A 19,227-nucleotide genomic window follows, 5' to 3' on the forward strand; every position below is an offset into this window, starting at 1 on the left:
CTATGAGGTGAGTGCTTTTCACTCACCTCATAGTTCAAGCCGACCTGTGACAATGAGACTGTCACAGGTCAGCTCAGTAGATCGGGAAGTGAGCAAACACATACTGGCGTTCGCTCACTTCTCGATCTTGTCAAGGCAGAGAGCCTTGACAGGATCGAGAGGTGAGCGAACGCCGGTATGTGTTCGCTCACCTCCCGATCTACTGAGCCGACCTGTGACAGTCTCATTGTCACAGGTCGGCTAGAACTATGAGGTGAGTGGAAAGCACCCCCCTCATAGTTCTCCTTTAATACTTTGGTTTAAATATCCAGAGTTGAATAACCATTGGGATATCCGGTAATGCTTTTGGCTGCTAAAAAACACCCAAAACGAGCTAAAGATACAATGTATAACAAAATGTATATTTAATATTAATAATTCTACGTTGTCATTGTGTGTAGGTGGAACACTCAGAGGTACTATGAGACACAACATAGCTAATATACACAGATACACTGGGATTACAACATGATGTCCAAGCGCCCCCATGTGGTCAGATAAGGGTATAGCACTCTGTGCCGGTACTTCTCAGGTGAGCATCTCTGCAGCTGTATCATGAAAGATAGTATGTGGCTCTTCCCTGCCTGCATGCTTGCTACTGTGGGTGTCTCCTATGATCATCTTCAACTCAACACAATCCTAATCTTTGGCTGGGGCAAGTGAAGCGGACCAAATCCCCATTTAAGGCTCCATGACTCGAACAGATCAATCCGTGCAGGACATGCTGTTGGGAGGGATGAAGGCATCCTCCTGGGTGGGATAAGGACTGAGGACATTCTCCTGGGTGGGATAAGGACTGAGGACATCCTCCTGGGTACGATTAAGACAGAGGACATCCTCCTGGGTGGGATTAGGACAGAGGACATCTTCCTGGGTGGGATAAGGACTGAGGACATCCTCCTGGGTGGGATAAGGACTGAGGACATCGTCCTGGGTGGGATAAGGACAGAGGACATCCTCCTGGGTGGGATAAGGACAGAGGACATCCTCCTGGGTGGGATAAGGACAGAGGACATCCTCCTGGGTGGGATAAGGACAGAGGACATCCTTCTGGGTGGGATAAGGACAGAGGACATCTTCCTGGGTTTGATAAGGACTGAGGACATCCTCCTGGGTGGGATAAGGACAGACGGCATCCTCCTGGGTGGGATAAGGACAGAGGACATCCTCCTGGGTGGGATAAGGACAGAGGACATCCTCCTGGGTGGGATAAGGACTGAGAACATCCTCCTGGGTGGGATAAGGACAGAGGACATCCTCCTGGGTGGGATGAAGACAGAGGAGATCTTTCTATAATTGGCTCAGTTTATTTCTCCATAGGAGACTGAGATACATTCTAAGAAGGTTAACAAGGGCGAGGAGGAGACGGTTACTGCCAATGCTAAGGACAGAGAACATTCCCTTATACCAGTTATCTATGGCTGTGGAGACATAGCAGCACGCTGGTGAGAGTGAGAGAGAAAATCCTGCTAAAAAAAGATGAGATCCTCCTGGCAGGAATAAATCAAAAGAAGTTTCTTCTGAGAGGGTAAAGTCAGAGAAGGATCCTCCGGGGAGGGATAAAGACACAGGGCATACTCTTGGAAGGGGTGAAGACAGAGGACGTCCTCCTGGGTAGCATATAAACAAAGGAAATTCTACTGTGAGACCTGAGCACAGAGAACATCCTCCTGGGTGAGATAAAGACAGAGGAGATTCTACTGGGAGGCATTAAGACAAAGGACATGCTCTTGGGAGTGGTGAAGACAGAGGACATCCTCCTGAGCGGGCTAAGGACAGAGGATATCTTCCTGGTAGAGAAGACGACAGAGGAGATCTTTTTAAGAGAAATGAAGACAGAGAGGATACTCCTGGATGGAATACAGTCAGAGGACATCCTCCTGAAACAGATAAAGACAGAGGACTTCCTCCTAGAATGCTTAAAGTCCGAGGAGATCCTCCTGGGAGAGATAAAGACAGAGCAATCCTCCTGGGAGGGATCAAGACAAAGAAAAACCTCCTAGGTGGCATAGATAGAGGATGTTATACTGGGAGAGATGACAACAGAGGGCATCTTCCTGGGTGGAATTAGGACAGAGGAGATACTTCTGGTAGAGATAAAGACAGAGGACATCCTCCTGGGTAAAATTAAGTTAAAGGACATCCTTCTGGGTGGAATTGGAACAGCGGAGATCCTCCTGATAGGGATGAAGACAGAGGACATCCTCCTGGGTAAAATTAAGTTGAAGGACATCCTCCTGGGTGGAATTAGGACAGAGGAGACCCTCCTGGTAGGGATGAAGACAGAGGACATATTCCTGGGTGGAATTAGGACATAGGAGATCTTCCTGGGTGGAATTAGGACAGAGGATATACTTCTGGTAGAGATAAAGACAGAGGACATCCTCCTGGGTAAAATTAAGTTAAAGGACATCCTTCTGGGTGGAATTGGAACAGCGGAGATCCTCCTGATAGGGATGAAGACAGAGGACATCCTCCTGGGTAAAATTAAGTTGAAGGACATCCTCCTGGGTGGAATTAGGACAGAGGAGACCCTCCTGGTAGGGATGAAGACAGAGGACATATTCCTGGGTGGAATTAGGACATAGGAGGCCCTCCTGGGTGGGATGAAGACAGAGGACATATTCCTGGGTGGAATTAGGACTTAGGAGACCCTCCTGGGAGGGATGAAGACAGAGGACATATTCCTGGGTGGAATTAGGACATAGGAGGCCCTCCTGGGTGGGATGAAGACAGAGGACATATTCCTGGGTGGAATTAGGACATAGGAGGCCCTCCTGGGTGGGATGAAGACAGAGGACATATTCCTGGGTGGAATTAGGACATAGGAGGCCCTCCTGGGTGGGATGAAGACAGAGGACATATTCCTGGGTGGAATTAGGACATAGGAGGCCCTCCTGGGTGGGATGAAGACAGAGGACATATTCCTGGGTGGAATTAGGACATAGGAGGCCCTCCTGGGTGGGATGAAGACAGAGGACATATTCCTGGGTGGAATTAGGACATAGGAGGCCCTCCTGGGTGGGATGAAGACAGAGGACATATTCCTGGGTGGAATTAGGACATAGGAGGCCCTCCTGGGTGGGATGAAGACAGAGGACATATTCCTGGGTGGAATTAGGACATAGGAGGCCCTCCTGGGTGGGATGAAGACAGAGGACATATTCGTGGGTAGAATTAGGACATAGGAGACCCTCCTGGGAGGGATGAAGACAGAGGACATCCTCCTGGGTAAAATTAAGTTGAAGGACACCCCCTGGGTGGAATTAGGACAGAGGAGACCCTCCTGGTAGGGATAAAGACAACAGAGATGCTCTTAGGTAGAATGAAAACAGAGGACAGCCTCCCAGGTAGATTAAAGACAGAGGACATCCTCATGAAACAGAAGAAACGTCAACTTCCAGCTGATCTTCATAGATTTCCCCTCATAGATGTCACCCGCTGCTATATTTTTGAACAATGAGGTGCCTCTGGCTATGTTCACGCCTAGGCGATTTAGCTGGCGAGCTTGCGGAACTGTTCTTTGAAAACCACAATGTTTTCAATGCATGGAGATGTCTATGGGACCCAAACCGCGCGACAGGAGGTTTCGTCCGCGCAACAAACTGCAAACACAGCTGGTGTGAACAGCCTCCATTGAGTTCAATGCAAATTGGTGTTCTGCGCGATACATCGCCTAGGTGTGAACCTATCCTCAGAGATTTGCGTCATCCATGTGCAGTGACGTCATCTCGCATTCCTCATCACATGATCAAAAATGATGGAAACTCAAAAATAAACATTTTAGTTCATTGTAAGTAAAATAAATGACAACTTTATGAAATACGCATTGCCTTGATTTACTGTTTTTAACATACTTTATCTATCCCAGCGAACCATTTGACTTGATCACGTGATCATTGTAAATGCCCGTGGGGGACGCGCATGCGTTAATCCCGGTGGTGCGCAAGCGCAGATGGTGAGGTCGACGGCGCGACAGTCCTGGCAGAGGTGGACGCGCTTTACGGCTCTCTGCTTTGCGGGACCTCGGAAACCCCTGACAGCTGGAAGTGCGACAGTCCTGGCCGGGAGAGGAAGCGCTCGGTTTACGGCTCCCGGCTCCCACGTGTAGGGTGAGTGGAGGAAAAGCTCCTGGTATATGATGTTGGGACGTTACAACTCTGTGCATGGAAGGCACTCTGGGACTTGTAGTTCTGTTGGTGCTGCAGAGGTCCCATGGAGCGCAGCCTTCGGGGGTTGGTGTGGCCCCTGGTACTGGCCCTAGGGTTGGACATGATGGAGGCCTTTGCCAGCATAATGCATTATTCCAATTTAGTATGTGTGTAAAGAGGACCTGTCATCAGTGAGCCTGTTATGTGATGACACTTCATGCCTGTCTGATGAGATAATGGGGTGATGGCACCAAGACCTGAGAGTCACCCCAAAGGGGTGATCACTGATGGATAGACAGTGACTGGGGTTGCAGCGGGGGAGGGAATTGATGCCATAGACGGGGGTGTATGGCAGACAGACTGCCCAGGTAACGCTTCTCACTGCTTGTCTTTTCCAGTGGCGCCATCCTGATACGACGCACCATGGAGGACGAGGAAGATCTGTTTGTGGCGGAGGGCCCCCTGAGCGCCAGCGAGGATGAGGTGAGCGCATTTACGTCATTTACCCCTCCAGAGCTCCCGCCCTTCAATGGCCTTAAAATAGAGAGCAAAGGCTCCAGGTTTTCATGTTATCATTCACCCCAATAGCGGAATGCTTGTTTCACATGTGTCAGGGCCAGTAGTGCGTGGAGTAGATGGCTTTACCCTTCCATGTCGTAGATTCCATTAGACATTCACCTCACTTATTAGACATTCACCTCACTCCCCTCTGATTGATGAGCGCTTGTACAGCTGCTGAGTAGAAAGATAAACCCTTAAAACCCAGAGGAGCTCCCCGACATCTGTCTATGAATACATTGTGGTCCCGGACGTCCCATTCACATTGTTGTGTTTTAGCAGGAGGAGGATAGCGACTCGGAGCGCAAACACCGGAAGCTGCTGGAAGCCATCTCCTCCCTGGATGGGAAGAACAGGTCAGACCCACGTTCCCTCTGAGCATCTCCAGAGCGCTGAGTAGAATGAGACGTCATTATCCAGGAGTTTAATATTCATTACTTAAAGGAGAACTATGGGGTTAAGTCTTTTCCCCATAGTTCTCCTTAGGGTAACGGGAGGACACAAACTAGCGTCCTCCCGTCACCCTAGGCTCAGTATACCGCAGCTCGCGGTATACTGAGACGCCGCAGCTGAAGCGGATCCCGACAATTATGTCTGGATCCGCCCAGCTGCGTGAGTGACAGCTGGCTCTGCCTATCTAGAGGCAGAGCCAGCTGTACCCACCCCCTCCCCCGTCCGTTCCGCCAGTCAGCGCTGGAGGATGGGAGCGGGGAGGCGGGAATCCAGTCCCTCCCCTGTCACGGCAGAGAGCTGTGACAGGATCGAGAGGTGAGCGAACGCCGGTATGTGTTCGCTCACCTCCCGATCTACTGAGCCGACCTGTGACAGTCTCATTGTCACAGGTCGGCTGGAACTATGAGGTGAGTGAGAAGTATTCACCTCATAGTTCTCCTTTAGCATAGATTGCAAGGCTACAGTCCGGTCATGCTGACATTTTTGACTGACTGGAGAGACACCCTAAAATGTTTCAAGCCCAGCCTATATCAGTATTGAGACGATTCCACAAATACATGGTGATTGTTTTATACTCGCCCCCTTATATACTTCTCTACAGCTGCTCCACTTCAAAACAATCCAGTGGCAGAAATCCTTATGATGTATATTAAGCCATTGTTTTTATCCCCCTCTATAACAGGCGGAGGTTGGCGGAGCGCACAGAGGCGAGTCTACAAGTGTCTGAATTCGGCATCAGCTCGGAAGGTTGGACCCTTTTTATATTCTTTTATTATCATTTTACACATTTGTATAGCGCTGACATATTCTGCGGTGCTGTGTGCTGACTGAGGTGTGTGAGTTCAGTGAAGGTGTCCCTGGATCCTCTTTGCTGGGGCTGGCTCCCGATTGGCTGTCGTAAACAGCAGGAAATATGTCCATTCACAGTGATGCTGGAGGTCCTTTTTTTTCTTTCTAGATGTTCACTTCATTGAATTTGTTTTTTTACTGATACTTTGACAATGAATGGTCCCTCCAGCAACGGTATGTCCTTCAGCGTCCTCGCATCCTATACACCCTTGGTTCTCAACTGGTGCCCAAAAGTGGGTCGCGCCCCTGTGTTCAGTGGGTCGCGCCCCTGTGTTCAGTGGGTCACCGCGTGCCTTCCACTGCGCTAGGTGAGAAGCTCCTCAGCCTCCCCCTAGCGCACCACTGTCAGTTCTCATGCCAAGCAGTCATTCATATGGTGTCCAGCACCGTGTGTCAGTTTGAGGTGGGATGGGGCTATGGCCATGAGTGAGCTCCATCCATACTGCAATGCTTACTGCTCCCTCACGTGTCCTATAGTGGTGCCATGGTGACATCACATTCTGGCACCTCTACAGGATGCGCAAGGGAGCTGTACAAGCAATGCACATATGGCTGGAGCTGCGTCTCAGCACAGGAGCCCACACTCGACCCCAGGCTGAGGATCCACTCCACTTCTTGTAAAGTAGGGAGACTGGGTGGACCTTTAAATAAAATATTTTTTGGAGTGTGTGTGTGTGAGATTGTGTCTGTGGTTGTGTATGGCTGTCAGTGTTTTGGGGGGCCCGTTCACACTAGCACAGTGCAATAAACGCATAGTACTTTGCGATTAACGCACTGTACTACGCAATGGCACCTACCGTGCATTCTGATGTGGGAGGTGTTTTGCATTGCCATTCATTTATATGGTACCCCACACGCACCTCCCACCCACAGTTCGTACACCCGCACCGTAATGTGCGGTACCCTAATGCCTTGCGTTCCATTGCAGTGCAGACTTGGGTCACGACTTAGTGACCAAGGACAAAGGTGAGTCCTGAGGTTACACAGGGTGAGAATCGCTGCTATACACTGTATAGAACTTGATGACTCGCAGGACCTTAGACTGCTGGCATGGAGGGTGAGCGAGGCTCCAGAAAGAGGTTTAACAGCCAGCCGTCTGAGAGGTTTGAGTGAGCTTAAAGGAGAACTATGGGGTTAGGGCTTTTCCCCATAGTTCTCCTTAGGGTAAGGGGAGGACACAAACTAGCGTCCTCCCGTCACCCTAGGCTCAGTATACCGCGGGCTGCTGCTCGCGGTATACTGAGACGCCGCAGCTGAAGCAGATCCCGACAATTATGTCTGGATCCGCCCAGCTGCGTGACTGACAGCTGGCTCTGCCTATCTAGAGGCAGAGCCAGCTGTACCCTCCCCCGTCCGTTCCACCAGTCAGAGCTGGCGGATCGGAGCGGGGAGGGGGGAATCCAGCCCCTCCCCTGTCACGGCAGAGAGCCGTGACAGAATCGAGAGGTGAGCGAACGCCGGTATTTGTTCGCTCACCTCCCGATCTACTGAGCCGACCTGTGACAGTCTCATTGTCACAGGTCGGCTAGAACTATAAGGTGAGTGAAAAGCACCCCCCTCATAGTTCTCCTTTAACTCCCTGTGGTGCAGGGGTAGCCCCACTGCAAGATTTAAGATATTTTTTTGCCTGGACTTCTTCATTCTTTACCATGGGTGCAAATACCACATTGGTGGCAGCAGTGAGCTGTGACTGGACCTCGGGCTGCTGTAGCAGCTGGGAGTTTTTTTACACTCCCTCAGTTGACTGTCGGCTTTCTGGTAGAAGCTATATACAGCCACCCGATCACTTCTACAATCCCCCACCCAAAAGGTGTCCCTGCATGACTACCCCAGCCACATATCCCAGACTCCGCTCCTTCTGGGTGCCTGGGACAGCCATGGTGAGGGTCGGTGATTAGAGAGGAGGGAGATCAACAAAAGGACGTCCCCTCTGGTGAACGAAGCCGGAAACTATGAGGATGTATCGCTTCCATTTCTGAGCTGTCATTCCCCGGCCACTGTGGTCAGGGAAGAAGCTGATCAAGCACCCTCTGTTCTTGATCAACTTAATTGGGGTCCATAGGAGACATTAGGGGTCTAATGTCTCCTTTAGGCTGACCCCTGGGTCTCCAGCAATATGCTATCGCACAGGGGGCTCACTGGCACACTCAATTTTGAAGCTTGGCTTGTTTAGTATCTATTTACTCGATGCAAGCTCCTCTTTTGTATTAAAAAGTCGGATATTATAGTGTGTTTGTGTGCACTTAAATTTATTTAGATGCATATTTTCCCCGATCATCTCCAAGGACAGCAACCTGAGATGACTCGTTCCTCCCTCTACAGGAAACACTAATGGAACAGTTCAAAAACCCCTCCCGTCCCCCTTGTCCCTCAGTTCAGATTGTGTTTCCTACGTCCAGGACTTCACAACATTTGTTATTTTCTTTCCTGACCGGATGGCCGTTGGGTCAGCGGTCCCCCTCTGATGCAGCTCTGCTGGGTTATGGCTGCCTGAAGCCTTGATGTCTTTTTTGTCAGAGGTACCCCTGAAACGCTTCCCCCCTATTACAGGGGGTTGACTCCCGAGGATCCCGGGCATTATTGCCCTTCCAAGCCCTTGCCCTGTCTTCAACCTTCTGGGGTTGTGCAAGTGGCTGGAGGAGGTGTGGTGCGACAACAGTTCTTGGGCTTCCGGCAGTGCCAGTTGGTGGGTGGAATGCAGGGTTTAAAGGAGAACTATGAGGGCAGTGCTTTTCACTAGTTCTAGCCGACCTGTGACAATGAGGTTGTCACAGGTTGGCTCAGTAGATCGGGAGGTGAGCGGACACATACCGGCGTTCGCTCACCTCTCGATCCTGTTACGGCTCTCTGCCTTGACAGGGGGAGGGGCTGGATTCCCACCTCCCCGCTCCGATCCGCCAGCGCTGACTGGCAGAACGGACAGGGGAGGGTACAGCTGGCTCTGCCTCTAGATAGACAGAGCCAGCTGTCGGTCACGCAGCTGGGCGGATCCCGGCACAATTGTCGGGATCCGCTTCAGCTGCGGCGTCTCAGTATACCGCGAGCTACAGCTCGCGCTATACTGAGCCTAGGGTGACGGGAGGACGCTAGTTTGTGTCCTCCCGATACTGAGCCGACCTGTGACAGTCTCATTGTCACAGGTCGGCTAGAACTATAAGGTGAGTGAAAAGCACCCCCCTCATAGTTCTCCTTTAACTCCCTGTGGTGCAGGGGTAGCCCCACTGCAAGATTTAAGATATTTTTTTGCCTGGACTTCTTCATTCTTTACCATGGGTGCAAATACCACATTGGTGGCAGCAGTGAGCTGTGACTGGACCTCGGGCTGCTGTAGCAGCTGGGAGTTTTTTTACACTCCCTCAGTTGACTGTCGGCTTTCTGGTAGAAGCTATATACAGCCACCCGATCACTTCTACAATCCCCCACCCAAAAGGTGTCCCTGCATGACTACCCCAGCCACATATCCCAGACTCCGCTCCTTCTGGGTGCCTGGGACAGCCATGGTGAGGGTCGGTGATTAGAGAGGAGGGAGATCAACAAAAGGACGTCCCCTCTGGTGAACGAAGCCGGAAACTATGAGGATGTATCGCTTCCATTTCTGAGCTGTCATTCCCCGGCCACTGTGGTCAGGGAAGAAGCTGATCAAGCACCCTCTGTTCTTGATCAACTTAATTGGGGTCCATAGGAGACATTAGGGGTCTAATGTCTCCTTTAGGCTGACCCCTGGGTCTCCAGCAATATGCTATCGCACAGGGGGCTCACTGGCACACTCAATTTTGAAGCTTGGCTTGTTTAGTATCTATTTACTCGATGCAAGCTCCTCTTTTGTATTAAAAAGTCGGATATTATAGTGTGTTTGTGTGCACTTAAATTTATTTAGATGCATATTTTCCCCGATCATCTCCAAGGACAGCAACCTGAGATGACTCGTTCCTCCCTCTACAGGAAACACTAATGGAACAGTTCAAAAACCCCTCCCGTCCCCCTTGTCCCTCAGTTCAGATTGTGTTTCCTACGTCCAGGACTTCACAACATTTGTTATTTTCTTTCCTGACCGGATGGCCGTTGGGTCAGCGGTCCCCCTCTGATGCAGCTCTGCTGGGTTATGGCTGCCTGAAGCCTTGATGTCTTTTTTGTCAGAGGTACCCCTGAAACGCTTCCCCCCTATTACAGGGGGTTGACTCCCGAGGATCCCGGGCATTATTGCCCTTCCAAGCCCTTGCCCTGTCTTCAACCTTCTGGGGTTGTGCAAGTGGCTGGAGGAGGTGTGGTGCGACAACAGTTCTTGGGCTTCCGGCAGTGCCAGTTGGTGGGTGGAATGCAGGGTTTAAAGGAGAACTATGAGGGCAGTGCTTTTCACTAGTTCTAGCCGACCTGTGACAATGAGGTTGTCACAGGTTGGCTCAGTAGATCGGGAGGTGAGCGGACACATACCGGCGTTCGCTCACCTCTCGATCCTGTTACGGCTCTCTGCCTTGACAGGGGGAGGGGCTGGATTCCCACCTCCCCGCTCCGATCCGCCAGCGCTGACTGGCAGAACGGACAGGGGAGGGTACAGCTGGCTCTGCCTCTAGATAGACAGAGCCAGCTGTCGGTCACGCAGCTGGGCGGATCCCGGCACAATTGTCGGGATCCGCTTCAGCTGCGGCGTCTCAGTATACCGCGAGCTACAGCTCGCGCTATACTGAGCCTAGGGTGACGGGAGGACGCTAGTTTGTGTCCTCCCGTTACCCTAAGGAGAACTATGGGGAAAAGCCTTAACCCCATAGACTCCTTTTTAATGCAGCCCAAGCTGACCAATTGTAGACAGAGAAAAGCTGCACATCTGCTGGGTGTGTGTTTTTTTTTTTTTCTTTGCATCCAAAAAAAGCTTCACAAAGAGCTAAAGGTAAACGGGAAAGCACATTGCTCACTGTCAGGCCCCTGATGAAGCCCCTGTTGGGATGAAACATGTTGGAAGACTAGGAGTTGGGTTTTGCAGTGAGCGATGTGCTTCACTTTGGGTTTGTGAATTTGTTTTGCTCTAATAAAGATTTATTTTGCACACACGGATAATAAAACCTCCATTGGGTCATGTGCTGGCCACAGGATGTTCTGGAAGGCTTATCTCACTGCTGGAGTGTAAGATTTAGAAAAAGCCAACCTGTCAGTCGGCACCGTTTTGTCCACTTTGTGATAAGCCGGATCTCAGTGCTCTCTACTGACCGCACTTTGTTGGTGTTCTCAGGAGCTGGGGAGAAGATCTCTCTGTCCGATCTCATTGCACCCATCAAGAAAACCGCCTCCCTGTCTACCGTGAAGAAGCAACTAAACAAGCTGAAAGACAAGAAGAGTGTGGAGCTTCCCCTGAGCAACGAGGAGACACAGAAGGTAACCGACTTCCCTTATTTCATCAATTTTATTAAATGTTTTCCTTCAAATGTGTCATTATTGTAACCATTCATCCATCCGTGTGGTCCTCGAGATTCTGTATGTACTTAAAGGAGAACCTATGGGGTTAAGTATTTTCCCCATAGTTCTCAGGGTAACGGGAGGACACAAACTAGCGTCCTCCCGTCACCCTAAGCTCAGTATACCGCGAGCTGTAGCTCCCTATATACTGAGACGCCGCAGCTGAAGCGGATCCCGACAATTTGTGCCGGGATCTGCCCAGCTGTGTGACTGACAGCTGGCTCTGCCTATCTAGAGGCAGAGCCAGCTGTACCCGCCCCCTCCCCCGTCCGTTCCGCCAGTCAGTGCTGGTGGATCGGAGCGGGGAGGGGGGAATCCAGCCCCTCCACTGTCACGGCAGAGAGCAGTGACAGGATCGAGAGGTGAGCGAACGCCGGTATGTGTCTGCTCACCTCCCAATCTACTGAGCCGACCTGTGACAGTTTCATTGTCACAGGTCGGCTAGAACTATGAGGTGAGTGAAAAGCACCTCCTCATAGTTCTCCTTTTAAGGGCTCAGTCAGACGAGCGTGCAAGGCGTGAACACCCACAAAAACAGATCTGATCCCGGAAAGGGAGAGGTGTTGTGTGTAATTTTGCGCAGCAGCCTGTTCTTCCCTATGGGAGGACTCGGCTTCATGCAATTACATGCGGTCATACGTTCACCCGATTCTGCGCAGGTCCGGGTGCCCATACTTGGTCGCAGACTGTGTGCACGCACGTCTGAATGAGCCCTAAGGACGACGTCCGTTTTCTGTGCTGACCTGATCCGTACGCTCCTGCACTACAAATGCATCCCAATGTATCCCTATGTGTTTTATGGGCTACAGTTCTCACGTGCGCAGTCCGTTGAGGTTACAACAGAAAAATAATGCATGTCACATTTTGTACGGTCAGGAAACTGACCGGAAACGCAAAACGCGCCAAACGCACTGCAGCTCACATACTGACAGCCCCACTCCAGCAAAAACAAATTTTTTTTTTTTTTTTAAACTGGAACGCATCAAAAACTCCCTGCATCAGTAGCACCGCGTCTGCAGATCCGCACCTGATCAGGACCTGTGGAAGTAACTATACTTTGCAACTTGACAGCAACAGTCCTTTTATAGCACTTAGCAATATTATTATTATACAGGATTTATATAGCACCAACAGTTTGCGCAGCGCTATCATGATCTTCCAGACTGTTCCCCTTGCGGAGATGCCGCTGTGTTCTTCTTTGTGTGACGTCACCTGTGCACGTGCAGTCCTACTTTCAATTCCGGCATCCAGGCTGCGTCATTTTTCTATCCCAGGCAAGGCTGCCATGATGCTTTCCTTCCTGGTACCCTCTGTGACTGTTGACTAGGGATGCACCGATACTAGTATCGGTACCGAGTATTTGGGTGAATACTCGTACTAGCCAAACTGCTCCGATACCTTCCCCGATACTGGATCTTCTGGTCAGAGGAAGATTTCCCCTGACCGGCAGTGCTGTAGTGCAACATGGAGCTGGGTTCCTGGGCAATCGGGAACGAATAATGCCACCCGGCTTCCTTCGTTGCTGGTTGGCTGGGAAGCCAGTTTTCCCAGCCAATCAGCATGGAGCTGGCTTCCCGGCCAATCAGGGAGGCGAATCCTTGCCACCTTGTTTCCTAATTGGCTGGGACACTGGGTTTCCTGGCCAATCGCAATCGAGCCGGCCAAACAACATAGTCGGGTTCACAGGCAATTAGGAAGCCGGGTCCATGCCAGCGGAAGCACCAGTACTGGCGAGTACTGAAAGCCAAATATCAGTACTCGTACTCCAATACAGAAAGAAACAGTATCGGTGCATCCCTACTATTGACCAATTGCCTTATCATAACCTTCAGTGTTTTTACTAAGAACTTGTCTATTTTGGTGATTGCGGTTTATTCCGCTTTATGGTTTATTTCCACTTGGTTGGACAAATTGCTGGAACCGGGTCGCCGATACTCCTTGAAAATTCCAGCTGGCGCCTGACTTTTGAATTTTTCTCTAGTAGTTGTCAATGGAGCCGGCACCCAGATTGGACAGACTGGCTCCTTAATTTCATCTTAATTTGTCCGTCGCTGGCTTAATGCAACTTTCATTGCACAATGGTTTTTCTCATGCTTCCCGGCAATGTTTATTAGATATGTTGGACTGATTGAGTTTTGATGGCACCGCATGTGTCAAAACCAGAGAGTAGCAGATCAATAAATAGGATTTTAACGCTGCTGAATGTCCTAACATCCAGTTGAGAATGAGGAAGACGTCGCAGAAACCGCAAATCCCGCTAGATGTGTATTTTCTACTTTCTAAGATTGAGGTAGTTGCAGTGCAGCATGGGAAACATCAGTAATGGCTCCTTGCAGCAAAGACATTGAATCAGATGAATGTAGGGAAAGAGGTGCCTTCCTTGTCTGCAGTTACAGTGCAGCATGCACACAGGCCAGTGGTAAACTGTACAAAGTTGACACTGGTCTGCGTCTGATGATGGGAGTGCAGGGGAAGAAAAGGTGGAAAAAAACAGTAACAGTAAGAGCGGTTTGGGTCTGGAACTCGCTGCCACATGCTGTGATTTCAGCTAAGAGTGTGGAATCGTTCAAGAAGCTTTTGGACGATTTCCTGAGAGACGGTAATGTACAGGGGTACAGGTACTATTAAGAATGAGATGATACATGGACCTATACATACACACACAGGGCCGGATTTGCTCTCCCTGCCGCCCCAAGGCCAGGTTCCGCAATGCGCCCCGCCAACCAGCCCGCCCCCCCTCCCCCCCCCAATCAACGGAGAATGGAACCACATCGGCGGCAGGGACAGGAGAGAGATTCGGCGGCCGGGGGAGGACGGAGTCCCGAAGACCAGCGGAGAGAGGTAGGTGCGGGGCAGGGGACTGCACACATATTACAAGTGATCGTGGCGACATCGCCGCAATCACTTGTAAACGAATGGCCGGATTTCCCACTTACCGCCCGGCACTACATGTTCTGGGCGTCGGGGGACTCCACGGCGCTACCGCCCCTCTGCTACGTGCCGCCCCGAGGCCGGGCCTCGGTGGCCTTGTGGGGAATCCGGGCCTGTACACACATCAGCAATAGGTAGGACTTGATGGACTTAGGTCTTTATTCAACCCCAAATACTACGTAACTATGTAAGAGATTACATCTCGGCTGTCTACAACATCACTCTTCCAATATACAGTAAACCTTTCTAACATTCTCCTTATCAGTGAATATGCTGCAGGAGTGACGGACACTTTTTAACCATTTTTGTTTTAAACAGATCGAGAGAGTGATTTCTTACAAGAATGCAGCAGAAGAGGTGGCCAAATGGGATCATATTGTGAAGCAGAACCGAGCGGCCGAGCAGCTGATCTTCCCACTTGCCGATGAGACTTTAAGACCGACCCGCATCGAGGAGAAGGTTTCTGGGTGGCAGGTATGCTTTATATCTGCTCGTAGAGTTTGATGTCTTTTACCTGTGTGTAATCCCACTGGATCAAGTTCAAGCATACGCGCAGTAAATAAAACCAGGGCATGGACCACTTCCCTCTTAGCCGTCTGCAAAAAGATATTCCTGCCACTTACTGCAATATTCTTCTTCAAAGTCATTGTTTCCATGCACTTTCCTCCTTGATTCCCAGTGCCAGGGATCGGACGCGTTTAACCAGTCCCCTCACCCCCCCATGTAGTTCTCAGTGCTACTGTGCTGATGTAAAGATGTCGGTGTACACAGTTACTTTTCTTCCTATGTTCTCTGCTATAGAGTTAGAAATTTGCCCATCAACGACCCCGACTACCCATAACTCACACCTCTGCCCGAGGACACAACACTATGCCTAGGAATCATGGAAGGTGTAGTCCTGGCAGCCTGTAGGAAATTATGTGAAGTTGCTGCCCAGACACTTCTTAGGGCATCCGAGTATAAAGGCCAATGAGGAGGGAGTTACAATAGTCAAGACTGGAGATAACAAGTGAGTGGATGAGTAGCTACGCGGTTTCATTGGTGAGGAAGGGGCGTATTTGGAAGATGTTACGAAGGTGAAGGCGGCAGGATCTGGATAGTGATTGGATGTGGGACAGAAAGGTGAGGTCCGAGTCAAGGAGTCCGAGACACCTAGGACCTTGGCATGGGGGGAGGGATGGATAGTTGTGTTTTCAATGGAAAAGTTGGGGGACGGAGAAGGAAATATCATGAGATAACTTTTTGGAAAATTGAGTTTTAGGAAGTATTGTGACATCCAGACTGATATGTCAGTAAATTAGTGATGAAGGACACCAAGGGGGTGAGTTGTGGAGAGATATATTTGAGTGTCTTTAATATAGAGATGGTATTGGAGGCCATGCGAGGTTATCAGCTGACTGCTGTAGAATCCAGGAATTCCTCATACACGGGTGGAATATTGTCTGTCGTCCAGGGTTACCCATCGCTGACACTCTCCCTTCTCTCTTCCCAGGCGCGCACACCTCTGGAGATGGAGATATTCGGCATCCTTCAAAGCAACAATCAACCAATCACCGACCCCTTACTGACGCCGCGGGAAGAGGAGTCGTTGAAGGCGATGAGTCTGGAAGAGGTGAGACGACGGGCTGTTCCGGCGTGATGATGTAAAAACCTTACTGCAAACCTAACGTTCAGAAATGGTACCAATGCCGAGGTGCCGAAATAAAAAATAAAAAAAACTTGTCCAAGGACTAAAGCGGGGAGGGGGCTCAATCTACTTGTCCTGATACAAAAAAATTATTTTAACCAAAACCGTACTTAACCGTGCTAAGAAGCTTCTCATTGGTCAGTGTGGTCAGATCTCCAACTCCCATCAAGAGCACTGTAAAGTTATCTGCCTGCAACGGGGACACCCGGTGGCACTGGCAGGAGTTGGAGAACTCGATGAGGATTGGGAAGCGGCATTTGCGGCAATTGTGGAAGTCGACAAGAATTGTAAAATTGCCAGGGCTGGCGGACTTGCGCCATCTCGTCAAATTCGCCAACAGATGTGATATCACGAGTTAGAGATCTCGACGAGTTGGCTATTTCGACAGCAGTTTATATTAATTGTAATCCTGGTGTTCTGACAGGCAGGGGGGGAGATTTTACAGACCTTCAGAGTCTCTTCTACCATAATTACCTATACGCTTTTTTACTTGGTGGTCGTACCAGTAACACACCTCCTGTCCTTGGGTGACAACACTCGCCTGCCTTTCTTGTATAGGACAACCTAAACAAGCCTACAGAATCCAACCTGATAAAATAGAGAGGTTCTGTAGTCCTCGGAGAAAGCCAAGAACAGTGTTACTGATAAAAGAGCCGCACAGGCAGAGAGCACAGAGAGTTATCATCTCATAAGATTCCTGGGAGGATAAACGGGTATATTTTTGCACAGTTATAACAAAACGCTCTCAGTGATCTATTTAGGACACCAAAAGGAATCAAATAAAAGATCCTTGCTGGGGTTCACATACCTTTGAAGATAATTGTGAAAGTTGGATTGTCTGCATCTGTTGCCTTTTAGTTTGTCGGCTTTGGTGCCCTCTGGTGGAAACTTGTAGTAGTGGCTCGCTGCACATGAATACAGTTTTCTTAAAGGAGAACTATGAGATGAGTGATTTCCACTCACCTCATAGTTCTAGCCGACCTGTGACAATGAGACTGTCACAGGTCAGCTCAGTAGATCGGGAGGTGAGGGAACACATACCGGCGTTCGCTCACCTCTCGATCCTGTCACGGCTCTCTGCCGTGACAGGGGGAGGGGCTGGATTCCCCTCTCCCCGTTCCGATCTGCCAGCGGAACGGACGGGGGAGGGGGCGGGTCACTCACGCAGCTGGGCGGATCCCGTCATCTACGTCGGGATCCGCTCCGTCTACGGCGTCTCAGTATACCGCGAGCTGTAGCTCGCGGTATACTGAGCTTAGGGTAACGGGAGGACGCTAGTTTGTGTCCTCCCGTTACCCTAAGGAGAACTATGGGGAAAAACACTGACCCCATAGTTGTCCTTTTAAAGCTGAACTTTATCTGTTTTATTGCAGGTATTTATATAGCGTTTTACACAGTGCACATTCACATCAGTCCCTGCCCTAAAGGAGCTTACAATCTTAAGGTCCCTATCTCACATGCATACATATGAGGGCCAATTTAGACAGTGGCCATTTAACCTTCCAGCATGTTTGTGTGGGAGGAAACCGGAGTAGCCGGAGGTAACCCACACAAGCACAGGGAGAACATGCAAACACCTTGTAACGTCATCTACGTCGGGATCCGCTCCGTCTACGGCGTCTCAGTATACCGCGAGCTGTAGCTCGCGGTATACTGAGCTTAGGGTAACGGGAGGACGCTAGTTTGTGTCCTCCCGTTACCCTAAGGAGAACTATGGGGAAAAACACTGACCCCATAGTTGTCCTTTTAAAGCTGAACTTTATCTGTTTTATTGCAGGTATTTATATAGCGTTTTACACAGTGCACATTCACATCAGTCCCTGCCCTAAAGGAGCTTACAATCTTAAGGTCCCTATCTCACATGCATACATATGAGGGCCAATTTAGACAGTGGCCATTTAACCTTCCAGCATGTTTGTGTGGGAGGAAACCGGAGTAGCCGGAGGTAACCCACACAAGCACAGGGAGAACATGCAAACACCTTGTAGATAGCGACCTGGCCGGGATTCGAACCAGGGACCCCCAGTGCTGCAGAAGCGTTAACCACTACGCCACTGTGCTGCACAACTTTGGGGAGAAAAAAATATTTACTCATGCTATGGGTTCCCCTCCCCACTGCAAGGGTTAACTGCATTTTGTCTGGGGAATGATGAATAAGGTCATATACTTGGCCTTACTCCCACTGCTTTCCTCGTCTTTGTACAACTTGTCCCCAATGCTTCTTACCCTCGCTGCCCGACTGCTCACAACTCTGACGTCATCCCAGGCAATCCAGGGCCAGCTGTCCTGTATTGTAGAGGAGGACGCTGAGGGCCTCATCACATTCCTGTGCATCATAAAGAGGAGGAGAGCACTGGCTGCAAAGTGAGTGTGGAATAAGGTAAGTATATCACCGTAGTCATCATTCCCTAGGCAAAGCAAGCAGGTAACCCTTACAGGTGGGGAGGGGGACTTCCATGCAAAGCTAAATCTCTTCTTTTTCCCCGGAGTTTTGTTTTGAAATCAAAGTGGATTTGGATCACTGTTCAAGGTTTGTTTTTTGTCTTTCTCTAGGCCAAGCTACGGCGAGCTGAGCTCCAGAAAGCGCGCGCCCTGCAGTCCTTCTACGAGGCAAAAGCCCGAAGGGAGAAGAAGATTAAAAGCAAAAAGTAATCGCGTGTTGTTAAATTATTTCTGATACATTTTCTTTCTCTTGCACCATGCGTTCACAGGTTAAGCATTACATCACCATGACTTATAATGCCCGATGGCTTGTTGTAAGGTTCTCCACGTCTGCTTGATTTTGGCTAGACATAAAACCATTTTTTTTTTCTTTGCCAATAATATCCCATTGGGGAGACTTTCCTTCATATCCTCCCCAGTAGACACAAAATGTGGAAGGTATCTATTGGAAGCCTCCCCCCTCTACTCCCTTTTATTTCTTTAATATTTAAATCACATTTCAAAATTGTGTTCTTTGTGTTTTCTATTGTGAAGGCAGAAGGAGGATATAAAGTTGATGGAGAGGAGCTCGGGAGGGTTGATGGAGAGGAGCTCGGGAGGGTTGATGGAGAGGAGCTCGGGAGGGTTGATGGAGAGGAGCTCGGGAGGGTTGATGGAGAGGAGCTCGGG

The 19,227-nt window shown here is 50.0% G+C and overlaps 1 protein-coding gene across 1 annotated transcript in view; it reads left to right on the plus strand.

The window, feature by feature from the left end:
- Positions 1–4,136: 4,136 nt before the first annotated feature.
- The window catches only part of LOC108796737 (U3 small nucleolar RNA-associated protein 14 homolog A-like), a 27,466-nt gene continuing 12,375 nt past the window's right edge, over positions 4,137–19,227 (plus strand). The window contains exons 1-8 of the mRNA XM_018568249.1: positions 4,137–4,151; positions 4,589–4,673; positions 5,034–5,104; positions 5,884–5,948; positions 11,275–11,417; positions 14,748–14,903; positions 15,922–16,041; positions 18,670–18,764. Of these exons, the coding sequence (XP_018423751.1) occupies positions 4,614–4,673; positions 5,034–5,104; positions 5,884–5,948; positions 11,275–11,417; positions 14,748–14,903; positions 15,922–16,041; positions 18,670–18,764 (710 nt within the window). The 5' untranslated portion in view covers positions 4,137–4,151; positions 4,589–4,613. The remainder of the gene's footprint in view (positions 4,152–4,588; positions 4,674–5,033; positions 5,105–5,883; positions 5,949–11,274; positions 11,418–14,747; positions 14,904–15,921; positions 16,042–18,669; positions 18,765–19,227) is intronic.

This window comes from Nanorana parkeri, unplaced genomic scaffold (assembly GCF_000935625.1).
Source record: "Nanorana parkeri isolate BGI_ZX_2015 unplaced genomic scaffold, ASM93562v1 scaffold1162, whole genome shotgun sequence".
Classification (NCBI taxonomy): Eukaryota; Metazoa; Chordata; class Amphibia; order Anura; family Dicroglossidae; genus Nanorana; species Nanorana parkeri.